The sequence below is a fragment of the Lissotriton vulgaris genome, chromosome 7, assembly GCF_964263255.1.
Source record: "Lissotriton vulgaris chromosome 7, aLisVul1.2, whole genome shotgun sequence".
NCBI classification, from domain to species: Eukaryota; Metazoa; Chordata; class Amphibia; order Caudata; family Salamandridae; genus Lissotriton; species Lissotriton vulgaris.
Genome location: NC_141695.1, coordinates 485,010,942 through 485,029,247, shown reverse-complemented (window position 1 = coordinate 485,029,247; position 18,306 = coordinate 485,010,942). Strand labels below are relative to the sequence as shown.

The following is an 18,306-nucleotide window of genomic DNA, read 5'->3' as shown; positions in this document are numbered from 1 at the left end:
CCATGACATACAGAGGGTGCATAGGAATCCCTTTTGTAGGAACCCCAACAGATCTAAGCCCAGGAAAATACTAATACATTTCCTTACTTATGCCTTAAAAGAAAAGAGTTTTTGTTTGAAATCCGCTCTGATCTTTCCAGGCACGCTCTGGCTAGGCAGTTAGAATTGGGAAGGAAGCTAGAAGATTTTTTTTAAATATGGCGCTGTAGCCCAGCTGAAATGTCCCGCCTTCCTAAAAGTAATGCACAACAATAAAATGCATAATTTAAGATCAGTTCAGGAGGCGGATGAGTTGCTGGATATAATCAGCAAGAGGGCATTATAAGTAATGACCCTGGTCTGGACCTTAGCTTTGGTCCTGCAATTGTAGCTACTCCCAGCAACAGCGGAGTATTGACCTAGGTATTAGAGTAGCAGATAACGGAATTGAACGGACTTGAATTGCTTTGAATTGAATTTAACCTAACCCAATCTAGTACCCATCATAATAAAAAAACCAATATAGTGTAGCTTTATGGGTAGGAAACTTAAAAAAAAAAGGAAAAAAAGGGGAGTCACAAATAATATAGAATTTAACAATAGAGTAATTAGTGTCCTTGACCACTACTTGGTGTTGGAAGGTGTTTCTTGTTTTCCGTTCATATTTTTCACTCGTTAGAGCGCGGCTGGGGCGAGTACCTTTGGGATGCAATCGTCTGGATTCCATCTGTCCAGATTATTGGGGTAAGGGTTCTCCAGGGTTAAGGGGCATGTGGGGTTGGATGCTGCAGGGTAAAGAAAAAATCGACATTCTCCTGTTTTCGATCTTACCAATCCTACTTTTAAGAACAACAATCTTGGAGTTTTTTGGGCTTCGGTTCAGGTCTCTTCAATTTCTCCAGCTCGATCCACCATGAGTTCTATTTGGATTCTGTCCTCGAATGTCAATGGCCTGTGCACCAGACCAAGGAGGGACAAGATTATGCAATATCTCGGGGATTCCCCCGCGCAGGTCATTGTCCTCCAGGAAACACATCTAATTAAAGAAGAGGCTGTCACTATTTTGAAAAAATAAAAGATGGGTTGGCCTTTACGTTTGCACTACCCAGTCAGAAAATATAAGAGGGGTCTTAATTCTTCTAAAAAAATCAGTCAGAGCTTGTATCCCAGGTGACCCAGGTGGCAGATGGGACATTGTGAAAGCTGTTATTATGGGGGTCCAGTTTACCCTGGTCGGCTAATATGGGCTCAACCTAGACTATCCTTCTTCTCTCAAGACTATCTTTTCCCACTTGCTGGATCTCCCTGACCCAGAAGTTCTAGCAGGTGATTTTACCAATGTTTTAAATCCCTTACTAGATATGTCACCAAATAATAGAGCCATGGTCCCGTCTAAATTGCGGGAATTTTTATTGAGAACTATGAATCTATTCTCCCTTTCTGACATATGGAGGTAAAGATCTGGCCAGCAGTTAGGAGTATAGTTCAGGAATTTTAAGTATCAGCACCAATCTAGAATAGATTACATGTTGGTTAGCCAATCGCTAAGAGGTAGAGTAAAAAAAAATCTTATTTGGCATTACATCTCTCGGACCATTCTGTTATTTTGTTGGGGTTAGAATGCCCTACACCTTGTCTCTCCAGGTCATAGTCTTTTGACCATGCCATTCTTTTGGAGGAAGATTAGATTTCCTTCTTATCTCAGGAAACTGAATACTTTTTGACGGTGAATTTAGACTCAGCTTCATTATCAGTTGTTTGGGACTCTTTAAAAGCTTAGCTGTGGGGTCAAATCACAAGCAGGTCGAGTTTTAGAAATAAAAAATATAAAGAAGAGGTCTCATCAATTGAAGCTAAGCTTAAGGCTGCAGAGGCAATCTAATCTGCAAAGCTCCCCCTGAAATCCAGCTAAATCGCCAGACCAAGTTGGATAATTTGAAAGGTCAGCTGGAGAGTGTCTTGCACACCAGACTTACTCAAAGATGGGAAGCCCACTTTGAGTATGGAGAAGGGGCTGGGAAGCTTCTCTCGTGGAAATCCAAATCAGATCGGGTTAGGAACCGCATTAAGGAAATCATCTGGGGGTTTTATTCCTGCCACAGATCAGGAAATTTGTGAGGCATTCCAGACCTTTTTTCAAGACATCTACTGTCAGGGTGGCCAACTCCAATGTCCACAGCTGGCTTGAGGATATTCCTCTTCCTTCCCTGAATTCTGAATAGCAGCAACAATTAGACAGAGACGTCACTCCAACAGAGGTTAGGGAAGCTATATCACGCTGTAAGAATGGGGAAAGCTGCGGGTCCGAGCAGAGATTTATAGACTAATTAGTGACAAGATTGTACCCAGCTTGACGATGCTCTTCAACCAGATATTACAAGAGGGCTTAAAGCTCCCTGTCTCATGGAATGATGCCACAATAATTCTGATTCTGAAACCTGGGATAGTTCCATCAAGTTGTCAGACAAATAGGCCAATTTCACTCTTGAAAGCGGACTATGAAATCTTCGCTTCAATTTTGGCAGCCAGATTGGGACGTGTGGCAGGAGATATTCTGCATCTGGATCAGAAGGGCTTTGTCAAGGGTCAGCAGTTATCAGACCTCGCCTACGACTTCATAGGGGCGATCGACCTCGTGTCCGAGTATTCTCTCCCATTAGCAGACATGACCCTTGATGCTACTAAAGTGTTTGACAGGGTGAATTGGATCTACCTGGCAGAAGTCTTGGGGAAATTTAACTTAGGGCCAAAATTTTGTTGATCAGTTCAGTTGATCTACCAGAATCCGATGGCTAGACTTTTTGTGAAGGGTAATACCTCTGAGCCTTTTAAAATCTCGAGGGGACAAGGTAGGGCTGCCCACTTTCCCATCTCCTCTTTGATTTATATATTGAGCCCTTTGCTCAACGGCTCAGGGACAATCCTAATATCCAGTTGTTTAAATATGGGGAGTGGGAGAGGAAGGTTGCCCTATATGCTGACGATATTTTAGTCCTGTTGGCAAACAGCTTTCCCAGCTGTGATCAGCCAGGCGCGGGAGTTTGGTCTGGTCTCAGGCTATAAGATCAATGCCTCAAAGACAGAAATGATGGTTTGGAATCTTGGAGGGAGACAGCACCAGCATCAGATCAGCTCTAAAATGAGATACTTGGGGATTAACATAGTGCAAGACATCACTAAGATCGCCGAGACATACCTGGCGGGGGTGGCCAAAGAGTGTCAAAGGTTGATGAAATCTTGGGCCCTACTCCCTTTATCCATTCTAAGGAAGGGTTAATCTGGTTAAGATGTCAATACTTCCCAAGGTCACCTTTCTCTTTAACTGCATCCCCCTCCACTTTGAAAAATCTGCTATTGACAAATTACAGCAAGATTTTAACTCATTTGCTTATAAATCATCAAGAATAGCATGGAAAAAGTTGAGGCGGAGGAAAGAGAAAGGTGTCCTCGCTCTGCCAGATCATCAGTTTTATGCTTGGGCCTTTCAACTCACACACTCGCGTATGCTTTTGAAAATGCTGGTTAATACCGGAGCAGGGAGAATATTTCTAGCTACAAGGATTTGCTAAACCTGGGTGAAACTCAGGGGATCGGCTGAAATTAGTAGCTTTTCTAGCCTGGCTCCCATCTGGGAGTGTCCCGGTGCCCCAGAGTGTTTGAGGGACAGGCTAGCAGTACCCTTGAGAGAAGCTGGGGTGGTGGTTTGGGGGGGTCCTGGTCTCCGACGGTACTCTGGTCTCATGGGAACAACTTAAAGATAAAGTCAGAGTGGACCTCTCAAGTATCAAAAACCTTCAGCTAAAAAGCTCGGCCCAATCGAAATCAAAAGAACCCTGTAGCGAGTGGCAGCTTTCTAGAACATCAGCTGGTGGCGAAGCCCCTTGGGAGGAAGCAAGTCTCCTTTTGGTACAAATCCATAATCGAATCTGTGGATGGCAAATTTAAGCTGGCTGAGGAGCTGTGGTGGGTCTCTTTACCTGCACAAGATGCTGATAATTTATGGCCGAATTCGTGCAAGATCTTACATGAGGTAGTAAAACCTGCATGGCTGAAAAGAAACCACCTAATTACTCTTAATAGGGCCTATTTCTCCCCATTAAAACTTTCTAAAATCACTACCGGCCCCCTGGTGTGCTGCAAGAAATGCAGGCTGGCCTCAGCTTCTGACACTCACATGTTCAAGGAATGTATCACCTTGGAAACCTTTTGGGATAGAGTTGGAAGTGTTTTGGCAAGTGCTTTGAGCTGTTCAGTCCATATCGACCTACCCCTGATTATATTCTGTTTTACAGATAAAGTTATGGGTCCTCCTAGATTGCTGCTTTTTTATTCTCTCCTGCTTGCCAGAAGAGAAATTTGCAAAAAATTAACAGAATCCTCTCCTCCCTCCTTTTCAGACTGGCTGACCTCAGCTCTTGTAGTAAGAAGAAGTTAGCATTTTGGAACTTGTTGCAACTTAGATTGGGCGCAGAAATTGTTTGAGGTTTTTTTTCTCTCTCTCTGAGTCCTATGATTATGCTTCACACTCTTTGGGCTATGTTGTTTACTCCCAGTCTCCCCTCAGGAAGTTCTACGGTGAGAGTCTCCTAGCTCTTGGAGGTTGGCGGAAGAATTATCTCAGTTGGTCTCTTTATTAGCACCAAAGTAAGTCCTGGTACTTGTAGGATTGTGTCCTCCTCCAATTGCCTAGTTTTTCCCAGCTTTCTGAGTATGGTATAGACATCTTGGGTACAAAGTGAAGTGAGGTTGGTGCTGAATGAGGATATACATTTAAACAATTTTTTTAAAGAAGAAGAAAAAAAATAAGAAGAACCAGATTAGACATGAAAGTAGTGAGGATCAGATAGAAGTAGAAGAACTTGCTCAAAAAGAAGTACATAAAACTACTTGAGACCCTGAGCAGGACCAGACATGGAAAGAAGAAGATACTCAGGCAAAGATGAGATAAACAGACCTATTCCAAGACCTGAGCAGGGACAGACAGGAAAAGAAGAACAGGGCCAGCTAGGAGAAGAAGAACAAGTTCAGGCAGAAGAATATCAATTTGAAGTAAGACCTGAACAGGACCAGATAGGTTCAGGCGGATGAAACAGCAATAATAAGACCTGAACAGGAACAGGTAGAAAGTGATTCAGAACAAGAACAGATTGTGCCTAGACATACTGAAAACAAAAGAACTCTGGAAAGAGATGAAGAGGGTGAAAGTGCAGTTCAAGTTAAAAGGGTCAGAAAAGGTGATAACTGGCCAGGTGGAGTAAAAAGACTGAGATACTAACAAACGAAAGACCAGAGCAAGTGAATGAGGTTGTAAAGCTTGTATATATTGTATTGTATTAGTGGTTTTAATATGGTTATTTCTAACAGTGGCAGTACCATTATTGATGACTGCAAATAAGAAGAATGATACAGTTACTAATGAAAAGGCTGCTACCATAAAAGGAGATAGAGTAGAATTCGAAGCATCAGATGAGACAGATTTTCATCACACGGTATCAGATAATAACATGTCTTTAAATGTTTTCACAAAGTAGTTATTCCAATACGTGGATGCAATGGAGATTATTGATTGTTATGTCTGTATACAATTACCACCGTCAGTATCAGAGAGAGTTTTATATCACCACTTACCTTTAACATATGGCATATCAGGTAGTGTTCTAGCAAGTCTGTTTTATTCAACTGGAAAACGTCAGTATTATTATTATTCAAACTTAGATGAAGTATTTTCAGAGCTTTCTATTCGAAAGACTATGAATCTAGTCCTTAGCAGTCAAGAGGCAGAGTTCATGGGTGAATTTGTCTTCACAATGAAGACAATAGATATAGTTAAAGCACACAATAATAATTGACCATGTATATTACGTGAAGAAGAGAACGTTTTTGAATTTAGTTGAGGAAAGTAGACAGGATTTCCAAAAGAAGGCTGCTGAACAGAAAACCCATGTACCTCCATGGGCTTGGAAAGAGGGAATTTATGCAACTGGCAAGGCTAAAACTGTGATGTCCCTGGACTTTGTGAAGAAACGGAAAACCTGCTTCCATAGATCAAAGACAGATAATAATAACGTATTTATTGGTTCCAGTGAATTTGAACAGAACTTCCTAATTTTCTGAGGTTGGGGCCGTAAAGGGGAAACTGATCCAGTATATCCTGGGGTTTACTACGGGTTTGGGAATAATGCTTACTATAAGATACCTGCACTGTGGTGTGGAAGCTCCTACTTTGAGATAGTATTTCTAAAAATGTATCATGTAAAAAGAATCACTGGAAGCACTAATGGATTAACACGAAGAAAGAGAGCTAGTTTTTCAGAAATAGTAGGTGATATATTTGGAACACTGATACCTTCAGTGGGAGTCATTCTGAATTCACATAGAATTTGTAAATTGCCAACAGTAGTTGATCGTCTCTCGATGGATACTGCTGGGGGTTTCTTGATGATAAACACAGAAATGGTTGCATTTTGGTCTATGGTTTTACAAAATTGACTTGCTCTTGATATTTTATTGGCAGAAGAGGGCAGAGTCTGTAAAATGTTGAAAGGCAACATTGTTGCACATATATTTCTGACAAAAGTAAGAAAATAAGAGGGTATATTAAGAATATTACAAAACTTTAAGAAGATTTGAAACCGCTGGACAGTGTATAGGAAATACTAATAGGGACTTGGTTTTCTGATTTAGGGAAAAGTATTTAAGGTCAAATGATTCTTCCAATAGTTGGTATAACAATAATAGTTTTAGCAATAATGTTTTGGTACAAATGTTGCAGAAACAACAGAAAGGGAAGATATGAAGTGAATGGAAAAGGAAAGAAAAGAAAATATGAGGAGATACAAATGGAGGAAATGAAAGAAAAGATACATAAAAATATGAAAGACTTGAAAAGAGTACCTGACAAAGATCAGAGAGAAGGAAAAGAAACTAAAGTTGGCATCTGGTTGGGATGAGTAATTTTGTGATGGTTACAGAGTGTCCAAGCCTGAGAACAAAGGGTGAAAAGTTCAACTGAATGGACCTACATGTTCGATTTTTGACAAATGTTGCAGATGAAATGTGAATGCAGGTGGGAAATAAAACCTATGAATAAAAATTAAGGGAATGAGTTTGTGAACAATGGACTTACTGAATATAATATGTAAGCATGGTGTGATGGTCTCCCTCTTGCCTGACCAATCAGATTTAGTATTTTTATGATATTGAAACATTAATGGGTGGAACATGTAAAACGAAAGGTATAATTGAGATACCTTTAGTTAGTTAGTCAGAACCACATGCTGAGAGAAGCATGCCTTGGGATTATGTTGCTGGGAGAGAGATGCTGATGACGAAGCCGAATGCAGAACCCTCTATTGTAATTTAATTGGGTTAGACAGAGGATCGCTGAAGAATCTCGAGGAGGAAGAGTGTCAGAGAGGGGTGTGCGGCACTTGTTACTACTTGGAGAGGTCATCTATCCGGTCCTGAAGCCTTTGTTGTCTAATCTATCCCGGGGGACACTTACCAGCCCTTTGGCGGGGGGTTGGTCTTTACATCATTCTTGGTAACTATAAAATTCTTGTTATTTGTAGATGTTCTTTTCTCTCTATATTCTTCTTTTCCTCAGACATCATTTATTGAGTAAGTTTGTGATATATTTGATTGATGATTTAATTGAATTTTCTCTCCTACGAATAAGGGTGGCTGCACTGTGTATTTGAGATGGTTCACATGCATTTAATTTAGATAAAGATTTTAAAACATTCCAGAGTCTTTGGTTATTTACATTAAAAAAAGAATAAGTTCGTTTATGTCATTTCATCATCCACTAGTTCAACTAATGGTCCATCGACCAGAGGAAAGAACTTATCAGTGAAAGGTTAGTTAGGAGTATTGAATAACTAATCTTGAAACTGTAGGAAAAAATCATAAACTTTGACTCCAGCGGTTTAACTAACTATTGTGTGCATTTATGGGCCCAGGTGAGTAAATCGTAGTGGAGTATCAGTTGTTGGCACGCCACTGGATCACTAGGATTCAAAATCTACAGCTATGCACTTTGCAAAACAAGGGTCAGTTTTCACTGTGAAAATATGGTGTGTTCTTGTTGCGTTTTGGGCTGTTTTCTGTTGCGTGCACTACACCTACCCACACACGTGAGGTATAATTTTTATCGGGAGCCTTAGGGGAACACAAAATTGTGGAGCAACTGCTATTACCTATTGACTTTCAATGCATTTGAATGAAAGACAATGTGTAAAAAAGAAGTCACTTTGAAAAATGACCTAGAATTCAAATGCTGGTATGGGTACTCACAATTCCGGAGATGTGAAAATAGGTACTGTTTATAAACTCTATATTTTGTTGCCTTTTCAGAAATACATAGGTGACTTTCTTACCGATTTTCCTTGTTTATATTTTTCCAAATGAATTGTGATATACCCAGTACACAATAAAAAACCATTGCAAGATGCTGCTCAGTTATTGGCTCTGGGTTCCTAGTGTTCTTGGTGAACCTACAAGTCCTATATATCCCCACAACCAAAAGGCTCCAGCGGATGTAATAGTATGTTGTTTTCATACATCTGTCATACTTATTAGAGGTTACAGGTGAAAATGTTGGCACAAATGGCTGGCCTTTCAAAACTCATTTTCTCTTTGCAACTGTTAGTTTCAACAGAAACACCTTGCGGGATCTACACAAATGAACCCTTGCTGAATTCAAAATTGTGTCTACGTTTCAGAAATGTGTAGCTTTCCAGGATCCATCATTGCTTTCATACCCATTTTTACCATTAACTGGAAGGAGGTTGAAAGCTCAAAACATAGCAAAAATAGGCTATGTCCCAGAAAAATAACAAAACTGTGGAAAACATTTTGTTTTTCTGACAAAAGTCTGCTTGTCCCTGAAAGCTGGGAAGATGGTGATTTCAGCACCACAACCCCTTTGTTGTTACCATTTGCAGGGAAAAAAACAGACGCTTCCAAAAAGAAACAAAATTTAGCTGTATTTTGGCTAATTTATGGGTCCCCTCCAGGGGAATCCACAAACCCTGGGTACCTTTAGAATCCATGTGATGTTCAAAGAAAAGAACGCAAATTTGGCGTGGATACCCTATGTGGTCAAAAAGTTACAGGGGCCTGGGCACCAACTACCCAAAAGAGATAAAAAAAAAGTCTTAGCACCTTTGGAGGCCTAGCAGTGAAGAGGTTAAGTAAAGCATGTGAAATATAAGCAGGAAAAACATGGTTACCTTAACACTTTTGCACTTATTATTCAGAAATCAATGAATGTTTTTGGCTGAAAAGTTATGGACGTGAATACAGGGTCCAGAATGGACCTGTTTCAATGTCCATTGCTTATATCATTACAAAACATAAAATATTTAGTTTAAAAAGACCACATCCCCCAAAAAAGAGCTGCTAAATGAAAATAAGGAAAATAGCTGATATGGATCACATTAAACGTTTTCCACCCGGGGAAAATAATGTTGTTCAAAGAAAGACGAGAAAACAAATGTAACACTTCACTTGCAAATTCTGTAATGTGAGGCTGACGTGTGGTTGCGAATAAAACCAAACTGGCCACTTTGCGACCACTCTGTGTACCTTTTATTTTTTTCTGTATTTTCAAACTTTTTTTCCCATCTTGAGGCTGCACTACTTTGAATAGAAAAATGTCAGAAAAAGAAGACATTTGCAACCAAGGTTTTTCTTTCTTTTTTAGATCTATGTGAAAGATCTCTGAGTGCCCCCTATTTTTAAAATACAATACAAGAGGCTGCACTTCATTGATCACATACTAAAAACAGGACAAGTTCACGAGGAACATGGACGCAATTAGTCCTAGAGTGAAATCACAGTCAGACACACAAAGGACACTCAAAAAGGAATTTACAATAGCATTAGCAGGAAATAGGCATTGATAAAGCTGGTATGTGCTCTGTGGTCAACATGGAAGAGCCGGTAGAAATCATCCTGCTATCACATTAGACTATAAACACTAAGGTAACACCAAAGTAATGAAGAGAACTACTTTGTGTGGGGATGTGCTCATTGTGAGAGAGCAAAATGCAACCACTCAAAGTGAAGTGGCTGAAGTAGGTTGACCCCTTCCCCATGCTGTAAGGTGTAGTGAGTGAAAGCAAAATGTGAATTACACACTAACAGACCAAAGAATGAAGACAAGTGGCTGAAAGCCACTTTAAAAAGTATATGATACATACAGTTTTTTTGAAATCAAAGGTTCTTGGCTATGCCAGACCTAAAATATGAGATCTATTGGCTTTCCCAAAACCTGTTATCAAAGGATTGTATTTACTTACCCCATCCTATAACCAAATATTTTTGAAGCAGCCGCTGTTCTGATATCACAGTAGTGATTAATAAGGTGTGAAGATAAATTCCTTCCACAAGTAACCAACAGTAATTGGCTCCAACAAAATAATGCATGAGCACTTGAGCTACTTTACAGGTGGCTGAAACCTGTAAAGAAAAGAAAAACATGTTTTCTGTTAATAAATAGATTTCTTTAACCAATAGTTGCACTATCATTGTACATTGCGATCACAAACTTAAATAGAGGCTGTCCATTATCAAGCCAGCGAATTAAAACGGTTGCTAATTCTTAAACAAACCAGAAGAAATCCTAATTTGTTTTTGGCAAATCCCGCTAATGTTTTATAGTGAGTGAGGGATTCAGTAGGTCAATAAGTCAGTGAGGGAGTGAGTAGAAGATAGGTTGGTAAAAGTGAAGTTAGATAGGTGACTGACTAAATTACTGAGTGGCTACAATCCGGGTGCAGGCGTAGCCCAGGACAAGGGCGGGCCCGTCTGTGCCCATAAGGGTCCTAAAGAGGCCGGGCGGGGCCACCCCCTTTTCATTACTTGCTGGATTGTACTCTATATAATCTACAGCCTAGAAAAGAAGGTACTGTGTTGAGTGACTTATCTACATAAATTGGGGTCATATATACCGAGGCAGGAACTCAATAGTTTGAACTTGCCTGAGACCAGGACCTGAGGAGGCTGGGCAGGGTTTCCGATATCTGGGGCAGGTGGTAACTAATTGTATAGTGCTACGTCTAAGTTATTGTGGAGGATTTGTAATCTATAATGAATAGGCGAAAGTCTCTTACTGGGCGGGGGGTAGTGGGAACTTTAGATGCGTTCTTAATGAGGGCAGAGACAGCGGTAATCAATGAAATACAGCTTACCGAGTGCAGGCTCTTGCTGGAACAACAACATCTCTTAGCCTGCCCTGTAGTAATTTACCCCGCAGTAAATCGCCCTCATAGTAGTGGTTCATGCATAACCTCAGCATCCCAGTTGATTGTGGCGGACACAGAGGATGCTGTTTTATCAGAGAATGCAGAGACCAGTAACAAAAGGTCCAGGCTAAATGAGACCACCAGAGGCCAAACGGCAAAATCCATTGATTGTTATAGACTTACCCCTCCATCTAAAAAGAGAAAGGGGCAGGGTATAAATAAACAGAGACAAACTGTAAAAGGCCAGGCTTGTAAGAGTAAGCCTGTGGGGAAAATACTATATCAAGAGCAGGTCTCAAACACGAGTGGTCAAGAAAGTACAGGTCTAGGTCTTCAGGCTGACAATGGGCGGGAGGAATTTTGACAAAAACTTGAATCTACTGTAGGGACTATGCTTGATCCATTAAAACAAATGCTAACACAAATTAATTACAGGCTGACATCATTGGAGAGTTTAATGAATACTAACACCACAGTGTGCAGCTGCAGTATACAAGCGGTACACCCTAGTTCAAAAGGAGATATGTTAGGTAGCCATATCTTAGTTAACAACAAGAGTGTGGGTTGCACACAAGCAGCAGACACAATTAGATCTGAATTTTTCCAAATACACTGATAAGACCAGAGTTGTTGAGTGCACCAAATGCTTCCCAAATTCAATAACAGGCAACCTATGCTAGACAAGGTATATCAACAGGGAGAGGGAAGGCATCAAATGATTCCATGCACACCGCCATTATGGTGGATAAGCAAGCACAATTAGGTAAGGATAAGCCCGCAAATATAATAGGAAATGTAACATCGAGGCAGGGATGCTTACTAGAATTCATGAACTTGCATCTTCTGCCGGAGGCAACCCCATATACTGTAGTCCTAGCGAATGTTTCCCACTTCCAACTGGAACAACAGAGCACTGGACAACACTGAGAAATAAGTCTCTTCACCTCCTGGGGTCAAGGACTGGGCTTACTAACACCTTATTAGCCGGATTTAAAATGGCTAGAAGAGTTGCTTGGGTATGAAGGTCTAGCAAATCTATGCCTGGTGATTGTATAGTGTTATTATTTGGTTCACCTAACATGACTCAAACTATAAAGGAGAGAGCTGGATCCAGATCTGTCACTACATGGCGGATAAACGTCCTACCTCTGGGCTTATTTTATCAACTTCCAAGGTGCCCACAGTACCACATTGAGAGAGAGAATTCGTTAGGGGGATGTCAACAAAGATTCCCTATTTTAACTAGCAATCGATTCGATGCTCTAAGCTCTTTGGGGGATATTGATTGACGCACTATACGGCTGAGAATACTGAGTCAGGAATGATCAGCGGTGAGGATTTTCCATCATCGGGGATAAGCAATAAGTTGTTTGAAGCTAGTAACCAGCAAAGAGCAGAGGGTGAGCCAGTAAGGGGTCTAGAGTACAGTAATGAGGTGCTTTCACCTCTAAACCCCACTCCTGCCGTGCAAACACTAGAATTGACTTGTTCTGACGATAGTAACAACTACAGGCCTGAAAAACCGCCACCGTTATTGAACGGGGATGTGCCCACTTGTGATATCATCTCATGGAATATTGATGGGCTGCAGTCAAAAATAGATAATCCAGAGTGGCACAAATTCATTCAAGATAGAGATATAAAAGGCCTAAAGGAAACCTGCGTCAATGACCCATTTCATATTAATGGTTTTAAAACTTTTAACACACAGGCTGTGAAGGGCCTCGGGGGTAGGCTTAAGGGCGGCCTGAGTTTGTATATCTCCAACAAGTTAGTAATTACCAAAACACAGGTATTTTTGAGGAACAGCTTTTATCATATTATTAAGGTGTCCTAAACTACGAATCAATGTGTAATATTACTAGTAAATTCTTATAAAAACGTGATCTCAACAGAACTCTGTCAGGTTGTAAAAAATGTAAGTGAGAATCTAAATGTGATTTGTTATGCTAGCCCTGCAAATGCTATGATAATAATGATGGGCGATTTTAATTATGCAATGTGCACCACTGAGGACAATAGATTATGTGGCCATATATATGAAGAAGGTACTCATTGAACCCATTTCTGTCATTCCCCGGAGGGAGAACTGTTTAATGAACTTTAGCTACTAACGACCTAGGCTTTGTAAATGAGCTTGTGGAGCCCCCAATAATGATGCCCTATACTTATAATGAAAGAGGTTTTCTACAATCGATTACATACTAGTTTCATATAATCATGCTTTAAGATTACTTTGTTTTTAGTTCGACCAGAATTCTTTAAGTGACCATTTCCCGCTACACTTGGCTGTTGCTCTACCCGTAAAGAAGGCCCCAATATAAATAAGGATAGAGAGGAAGCGGGTGAATTGAAATTAGACAAACCCAATGGTTACACACTTAAATGGTCAAAGGTGGATCCCGCAGAATTAACTAGATCCATTGTGGTAAATTGTAAGTCAGCGATTGAGATCTGCCTGTCTGAGTCACCACCCACTGCAAGTATTGTAGCATCCTATGCCGCAATATCGAATGCTCTTAAGAAACAATTACTAGTACAACATCGCACGAAAAATAAGAAACCAGGCTGGTTTAACTCAAGATGTACCCAAGCTTACTCCAATTTAATAAACCGAATTACATAGGCAACCTAGAATAGTGGATAACATCAGACTTGCAAGATTGGAATATAGACAGGAAATAAAGGAAAGGAAAAATACTTTGCGAGACGAAGCATGGGAAGCCCTACATACAGAGTCAGTACTGCAAGATAGTGCAGCATTTTGGAGGGCAGTGAAGACGCCATTCCTAACTACACAGAAAGGTCCATCAATAGCAATTGCTATTTCAGAGGAGGAATGGATCACCCATTTCTCAAATGTATATAATGGTATTGACATTTCCTGTATCAGATCTGATGATGATCTAGAGAGTGATTATTCAAATATTAATCTAAATTTCACTCTAGATGAAGTGAATAGAGCTCTATACTGGAGTAAGACCGGTAAAGCACCTGGCCCAGATGGCATCCCAATAGACCTGTTCAAATTTAATATTGCATTATGGGGGCCCATTATAACGCAGGTCATAAATGCAAGCTGCCAAACCAAATTACCTGAAGCCTGGGGTGTGTCAATAATAGTACCAATTTTTAATAAAGGGGACCGCCAGAATCCAGGTTGATATAGACCGATCTCCTTACTAGATTCAATGGTGAAAGTGGTGGGGCGTGTGATTTTAGAACGTTTGCAGGAATTGTCAGAAGAAAATAACATTTTACCAGATCTACAATACGGCTTTCAATAGGGGCTTGGAAACACGGAGCAGTGCTTAAATCTGGCCCTACTTATAGGAAAGTGTACGAGGGCAAAAACATAGTAGATTGTACCTGGTCTTTGTAGACTTAACTTTTGATTTGGTGAAACATGCAAGATTGTGGGAGGACCTTGAGGATTTGAAAGTAGACCCTCAAATTATTGTTTTCCTAAGGAACCTTTATGGTAATGCGTCAGCTTGTGTGCGCTTTGGAACAGGGGGAACATACTTTCCTGCTAAAAGGGGGGCCAGTCAGTGCTGTGTGTTGGCCCCCTTTCTTTTTAAATTGTACACCAACGGGTTAAGAGAAGCATTAGTAAGAACGACACAAGACCATCCCCATGTTGCAGGCCGACCTATTCTGACACTCCTTTATGTGGATGAAGCAGTTATGTTGGCAAGAACCCAAATTGCTCTCCAAAGGGTCCTTAATGGGTTCTCAGTTTTTATGCAGGATCTAGGCCTCAGTATTGATATCTTAAAGACATACGTAATGAGATGTGGCCGTGGGCTTATGCAAGTGAAGGACATCTTCGTAGAGGGGCAGAAATTAAGCTCAACTAAGAGTTTTTCATATTTGGGTGTGTTGTTTAATCAAAACGATTTGTGGGCTCAAAAAAAATAAAAATATGCTTATCTGGACATCAAACGCCTTGGTGGGTTTTTCTAAGAAACTGGCCTGCAAAACCCCTGCGGAGTTGATAAAAATTTACAAAGTAAGGTGTATCACCTCCACAATGTATGGAGCCGGGGTCTGGGGACTAGCAAATACCATGCAGCTGTAACAAGTGGAATTTTTTTTTTTAAGATTTATATTATCCGTCCCCCATCGAACATCATCTTTTGTTTGTCATGGAGAATTGGGTCTCCCCTTTTTGTTTGATCCAATTAAAATAGAACCAATACTATTGTGGCATAGTATCTGGATTAAGGAGCAGACACAGTTAAATTGTGATATTCTCGCTGATTGTCTTAAATTAGATGGAGCCTTAAAAATACCATTGATCAGTTTTGTTCATGATTTTATGACAGACTTAGGGCACCTAGAATATTTTACAAAGCGAAATTCTTTGCAGATGATTTCACTGGAAACATTGAAAAGGGATGGGCTCTGTATCCTAGAAGAGGCCAGACTGTTGAGCAAACTCACAAAGCCCACTGGTAACCAACATCAAACCGTTTTAACTACATTTGGAATGGAGCCATACTTGTCATTTGTAACTGTTACCTTTGACAGAATGGTATTGACTAGATGTAGGTTAAATATATTTTATAAACTGGTGTTGTGGCCAAAAATTATTGGTCGAGACAACTCCCACTGTGTCCTTGCGAAAATCACTCGTTCCAATCTACCATCCATACCGTTCATTTCTGTAAATTTTATTCCGAATTAAGAAAAGTGTGGTTGGTTCCACTGTTAAAAACTTATGGGCTAAGAGAATGTCGCCCTGTTTTTTTAAAAACTTCAGCTGTTGGATAATGATCATGTAGTATGGAGGCTTGCCATGTTTTTAAAGAGAGCACTTTATTTAAGGAAAAGCTTAATTACCACTGATGAACTATAATTGTTTGTTTGTTTGAAGGGTTTTAAATCTTCATGGTATAATTTTTATGTATGAATGTTTTTTGGCCAATATGATTGCTGCTACTCCGTAATTTTACTTGATTGAATGTAACGTAAAATGTTTTTAAATTGTGCTTTTATGATTGTAAATTTGTAACAATCGAATAAAGCTTTATGAATTGAATTGAATTGAATTGAGTGAGAACAATATTTAGTGTACATATTCCTGATCAAAACACTTTTAACATGCTGCATGGAGATATTCCAATCCATGCCTGGACATTTGAAGTGTTATGCAAATGGCTTACAGTGCTTGGATTACTTGTATAGGGTAACAAGGAAGGTTAAATAGTGATCAAAGGAAGTCTTTGAAGCTGAATTTAAAATGCTGCTAGAGCTGGGGCCCCATAGCAACATCAGAAATTAAACCAGAAAATATTTCTAATTAGGCTCTAAATAAAGTAGAACAACAGTCATTCCACTTAAGATGTGAAGACAGTAAAGTTTTTCATTTTCATGACTGCAAATACTGTCCAAAAGTCTGTTCAATTTCAAATTAAAATGACTGTTAAAACACAACATTTCACATTTTCTGACTATTAGGCAGTGGTGGTTTCAAACAATCCAATTGCTTTTCTTATGTTCCAGTGCCCTTACTATCCAGGCTGAAGGATGCAATCCCATAAGAAGCATTACATATTATTAATTGAAACTTGAATAAGAACCATGGGTGTAAACACAAGAGGGCAGATTGACAATAACTGGTACAACTTTGCATATTAGCAGAGATGCACCAGTTATTTTGACTGACGGAAAAATAGCCTTGCGCCATCATGGATGCGCCGCCTTTACAATGCAGCGCACTGTGGGGCAAGGATAGACAGATGCGTGACGCATCTTGTCGGCGTAAGGGCAGCGCATCACTGGAATCGTATCGCAAGCACGATGCAACTCCAGCAATGATTAGGAATGCCTATTCCTAACATGCTGCGTCACTCCTTATGCCTGATTTAAGTAGGTGCAAAGTTTTGATGCATTGGTGTCGTAATAGTGACTCAATGAAATCTTGTACATTTCACTGCGTCACTTTTATGAGTCTTCCTTGCGATGGAATGGCCACCCTGCAAACATTCTACCTGACACAGGTATAATGTAGCTCAAGACTTTAAAACGTGACACATCTCACTAGATGCGTCACGTTGTAAATATGTTGCATAGTGGCACATTGTTTACGACACAGCTGCATCACAAAAGTGACGCAACGGAGTCGTAAATATGTCTCAAGGGGCTTGTAAATCTGCCCCAATATTACTTGAGAGCAGTATCCTTTACTTACCTATCTAGACAATCCATAGCAATATTGTTGATTCCAGGAATCAGGTGCCTTGAATGCTAGAATTATATATGGAAGGGGCCAGCTGTCTTGCAGGGAGTACATTGCCAGCAGTGTAACGGCGGGGACAACAAAATCTACTGGCTCTATGTAGATTCCATGTAACTTTCAAATGCAGACTTGCATCATACAGATTATCTAACACATTCTATTTGTGTGGTTTGATTCCAAGCATAATGTGAATTGTATGGAATGCCCGATTTACACTTTGTTACGCCTTTTACTGTGAATTAAAGATCAGTTGCGCAATAAACATTTCCAAATATAACTCATTTTCTTATGCACATAGGTACAAGTATACATTGGAACAAATACATTAAATGTGGAGGCATTACTACCGGCCCCATATTAAATGGATGACTGAGAAAAATTCACTGAGTCGTTGGCAGAATACTTGACTGAAAATCAGCCACTGGTAAACCCTTGGGGCAGCCTTCTGGTACATGAGTCTGGCAGTTCAGGTTGGGTTGTTCCTAGTGAAGAAAGACCAAGTCTGATTTGCACTTGGCTGGTCTCTGTCTAGAGTGGCATAATGGGCAATCACCAGTGACTGAGATTAGTTCAAGCGATCCCTTCTTCTCTTGCTTATTGTGCCATTGCACTCAAGTTGAACCTCTTTGTTAAGGACATATGAGATTAAATCAAATGGAGGTCACTTGTGTTCCCATCTGCCTGGGACTTGGTCTGGCAGTTCTGACTGGACTGTTGCTTTTGAACAGGAGTAGATCTAATTTGCACATAGCACGTCTTTGTCAAAAGTGACATAGTGGGCAAAGAAACAAAGGACTGAGATCAGACTCAACTAATTACCAGTCATTGGAATTC

General features: G+C 40.2%; 1 protein-coding gene across 1 annotated transcript in view; it reads right to left on the bottom strand.

The window, feature by feature from the left end:
- The window catches only part of GLP2R (glucagon like peptide 2 receptor), a 921,875-nt gene that overhangs the window by 135,435 nt on the left and 768,134 nt on the right, over positions 1 to 18,306 (bottom strand). Inside the window, exon 7 of the mRNA XM_086930546.1 lies at positions 10,284 to 10,443. Coding sequence (XP_086786672.1) covers positions 10,284 to 10,443 — 160 coding nt within the window. The remainder of the gene's footprint in view (positions 1 to 10,283; positions 10,444 to 18,306) is intronic.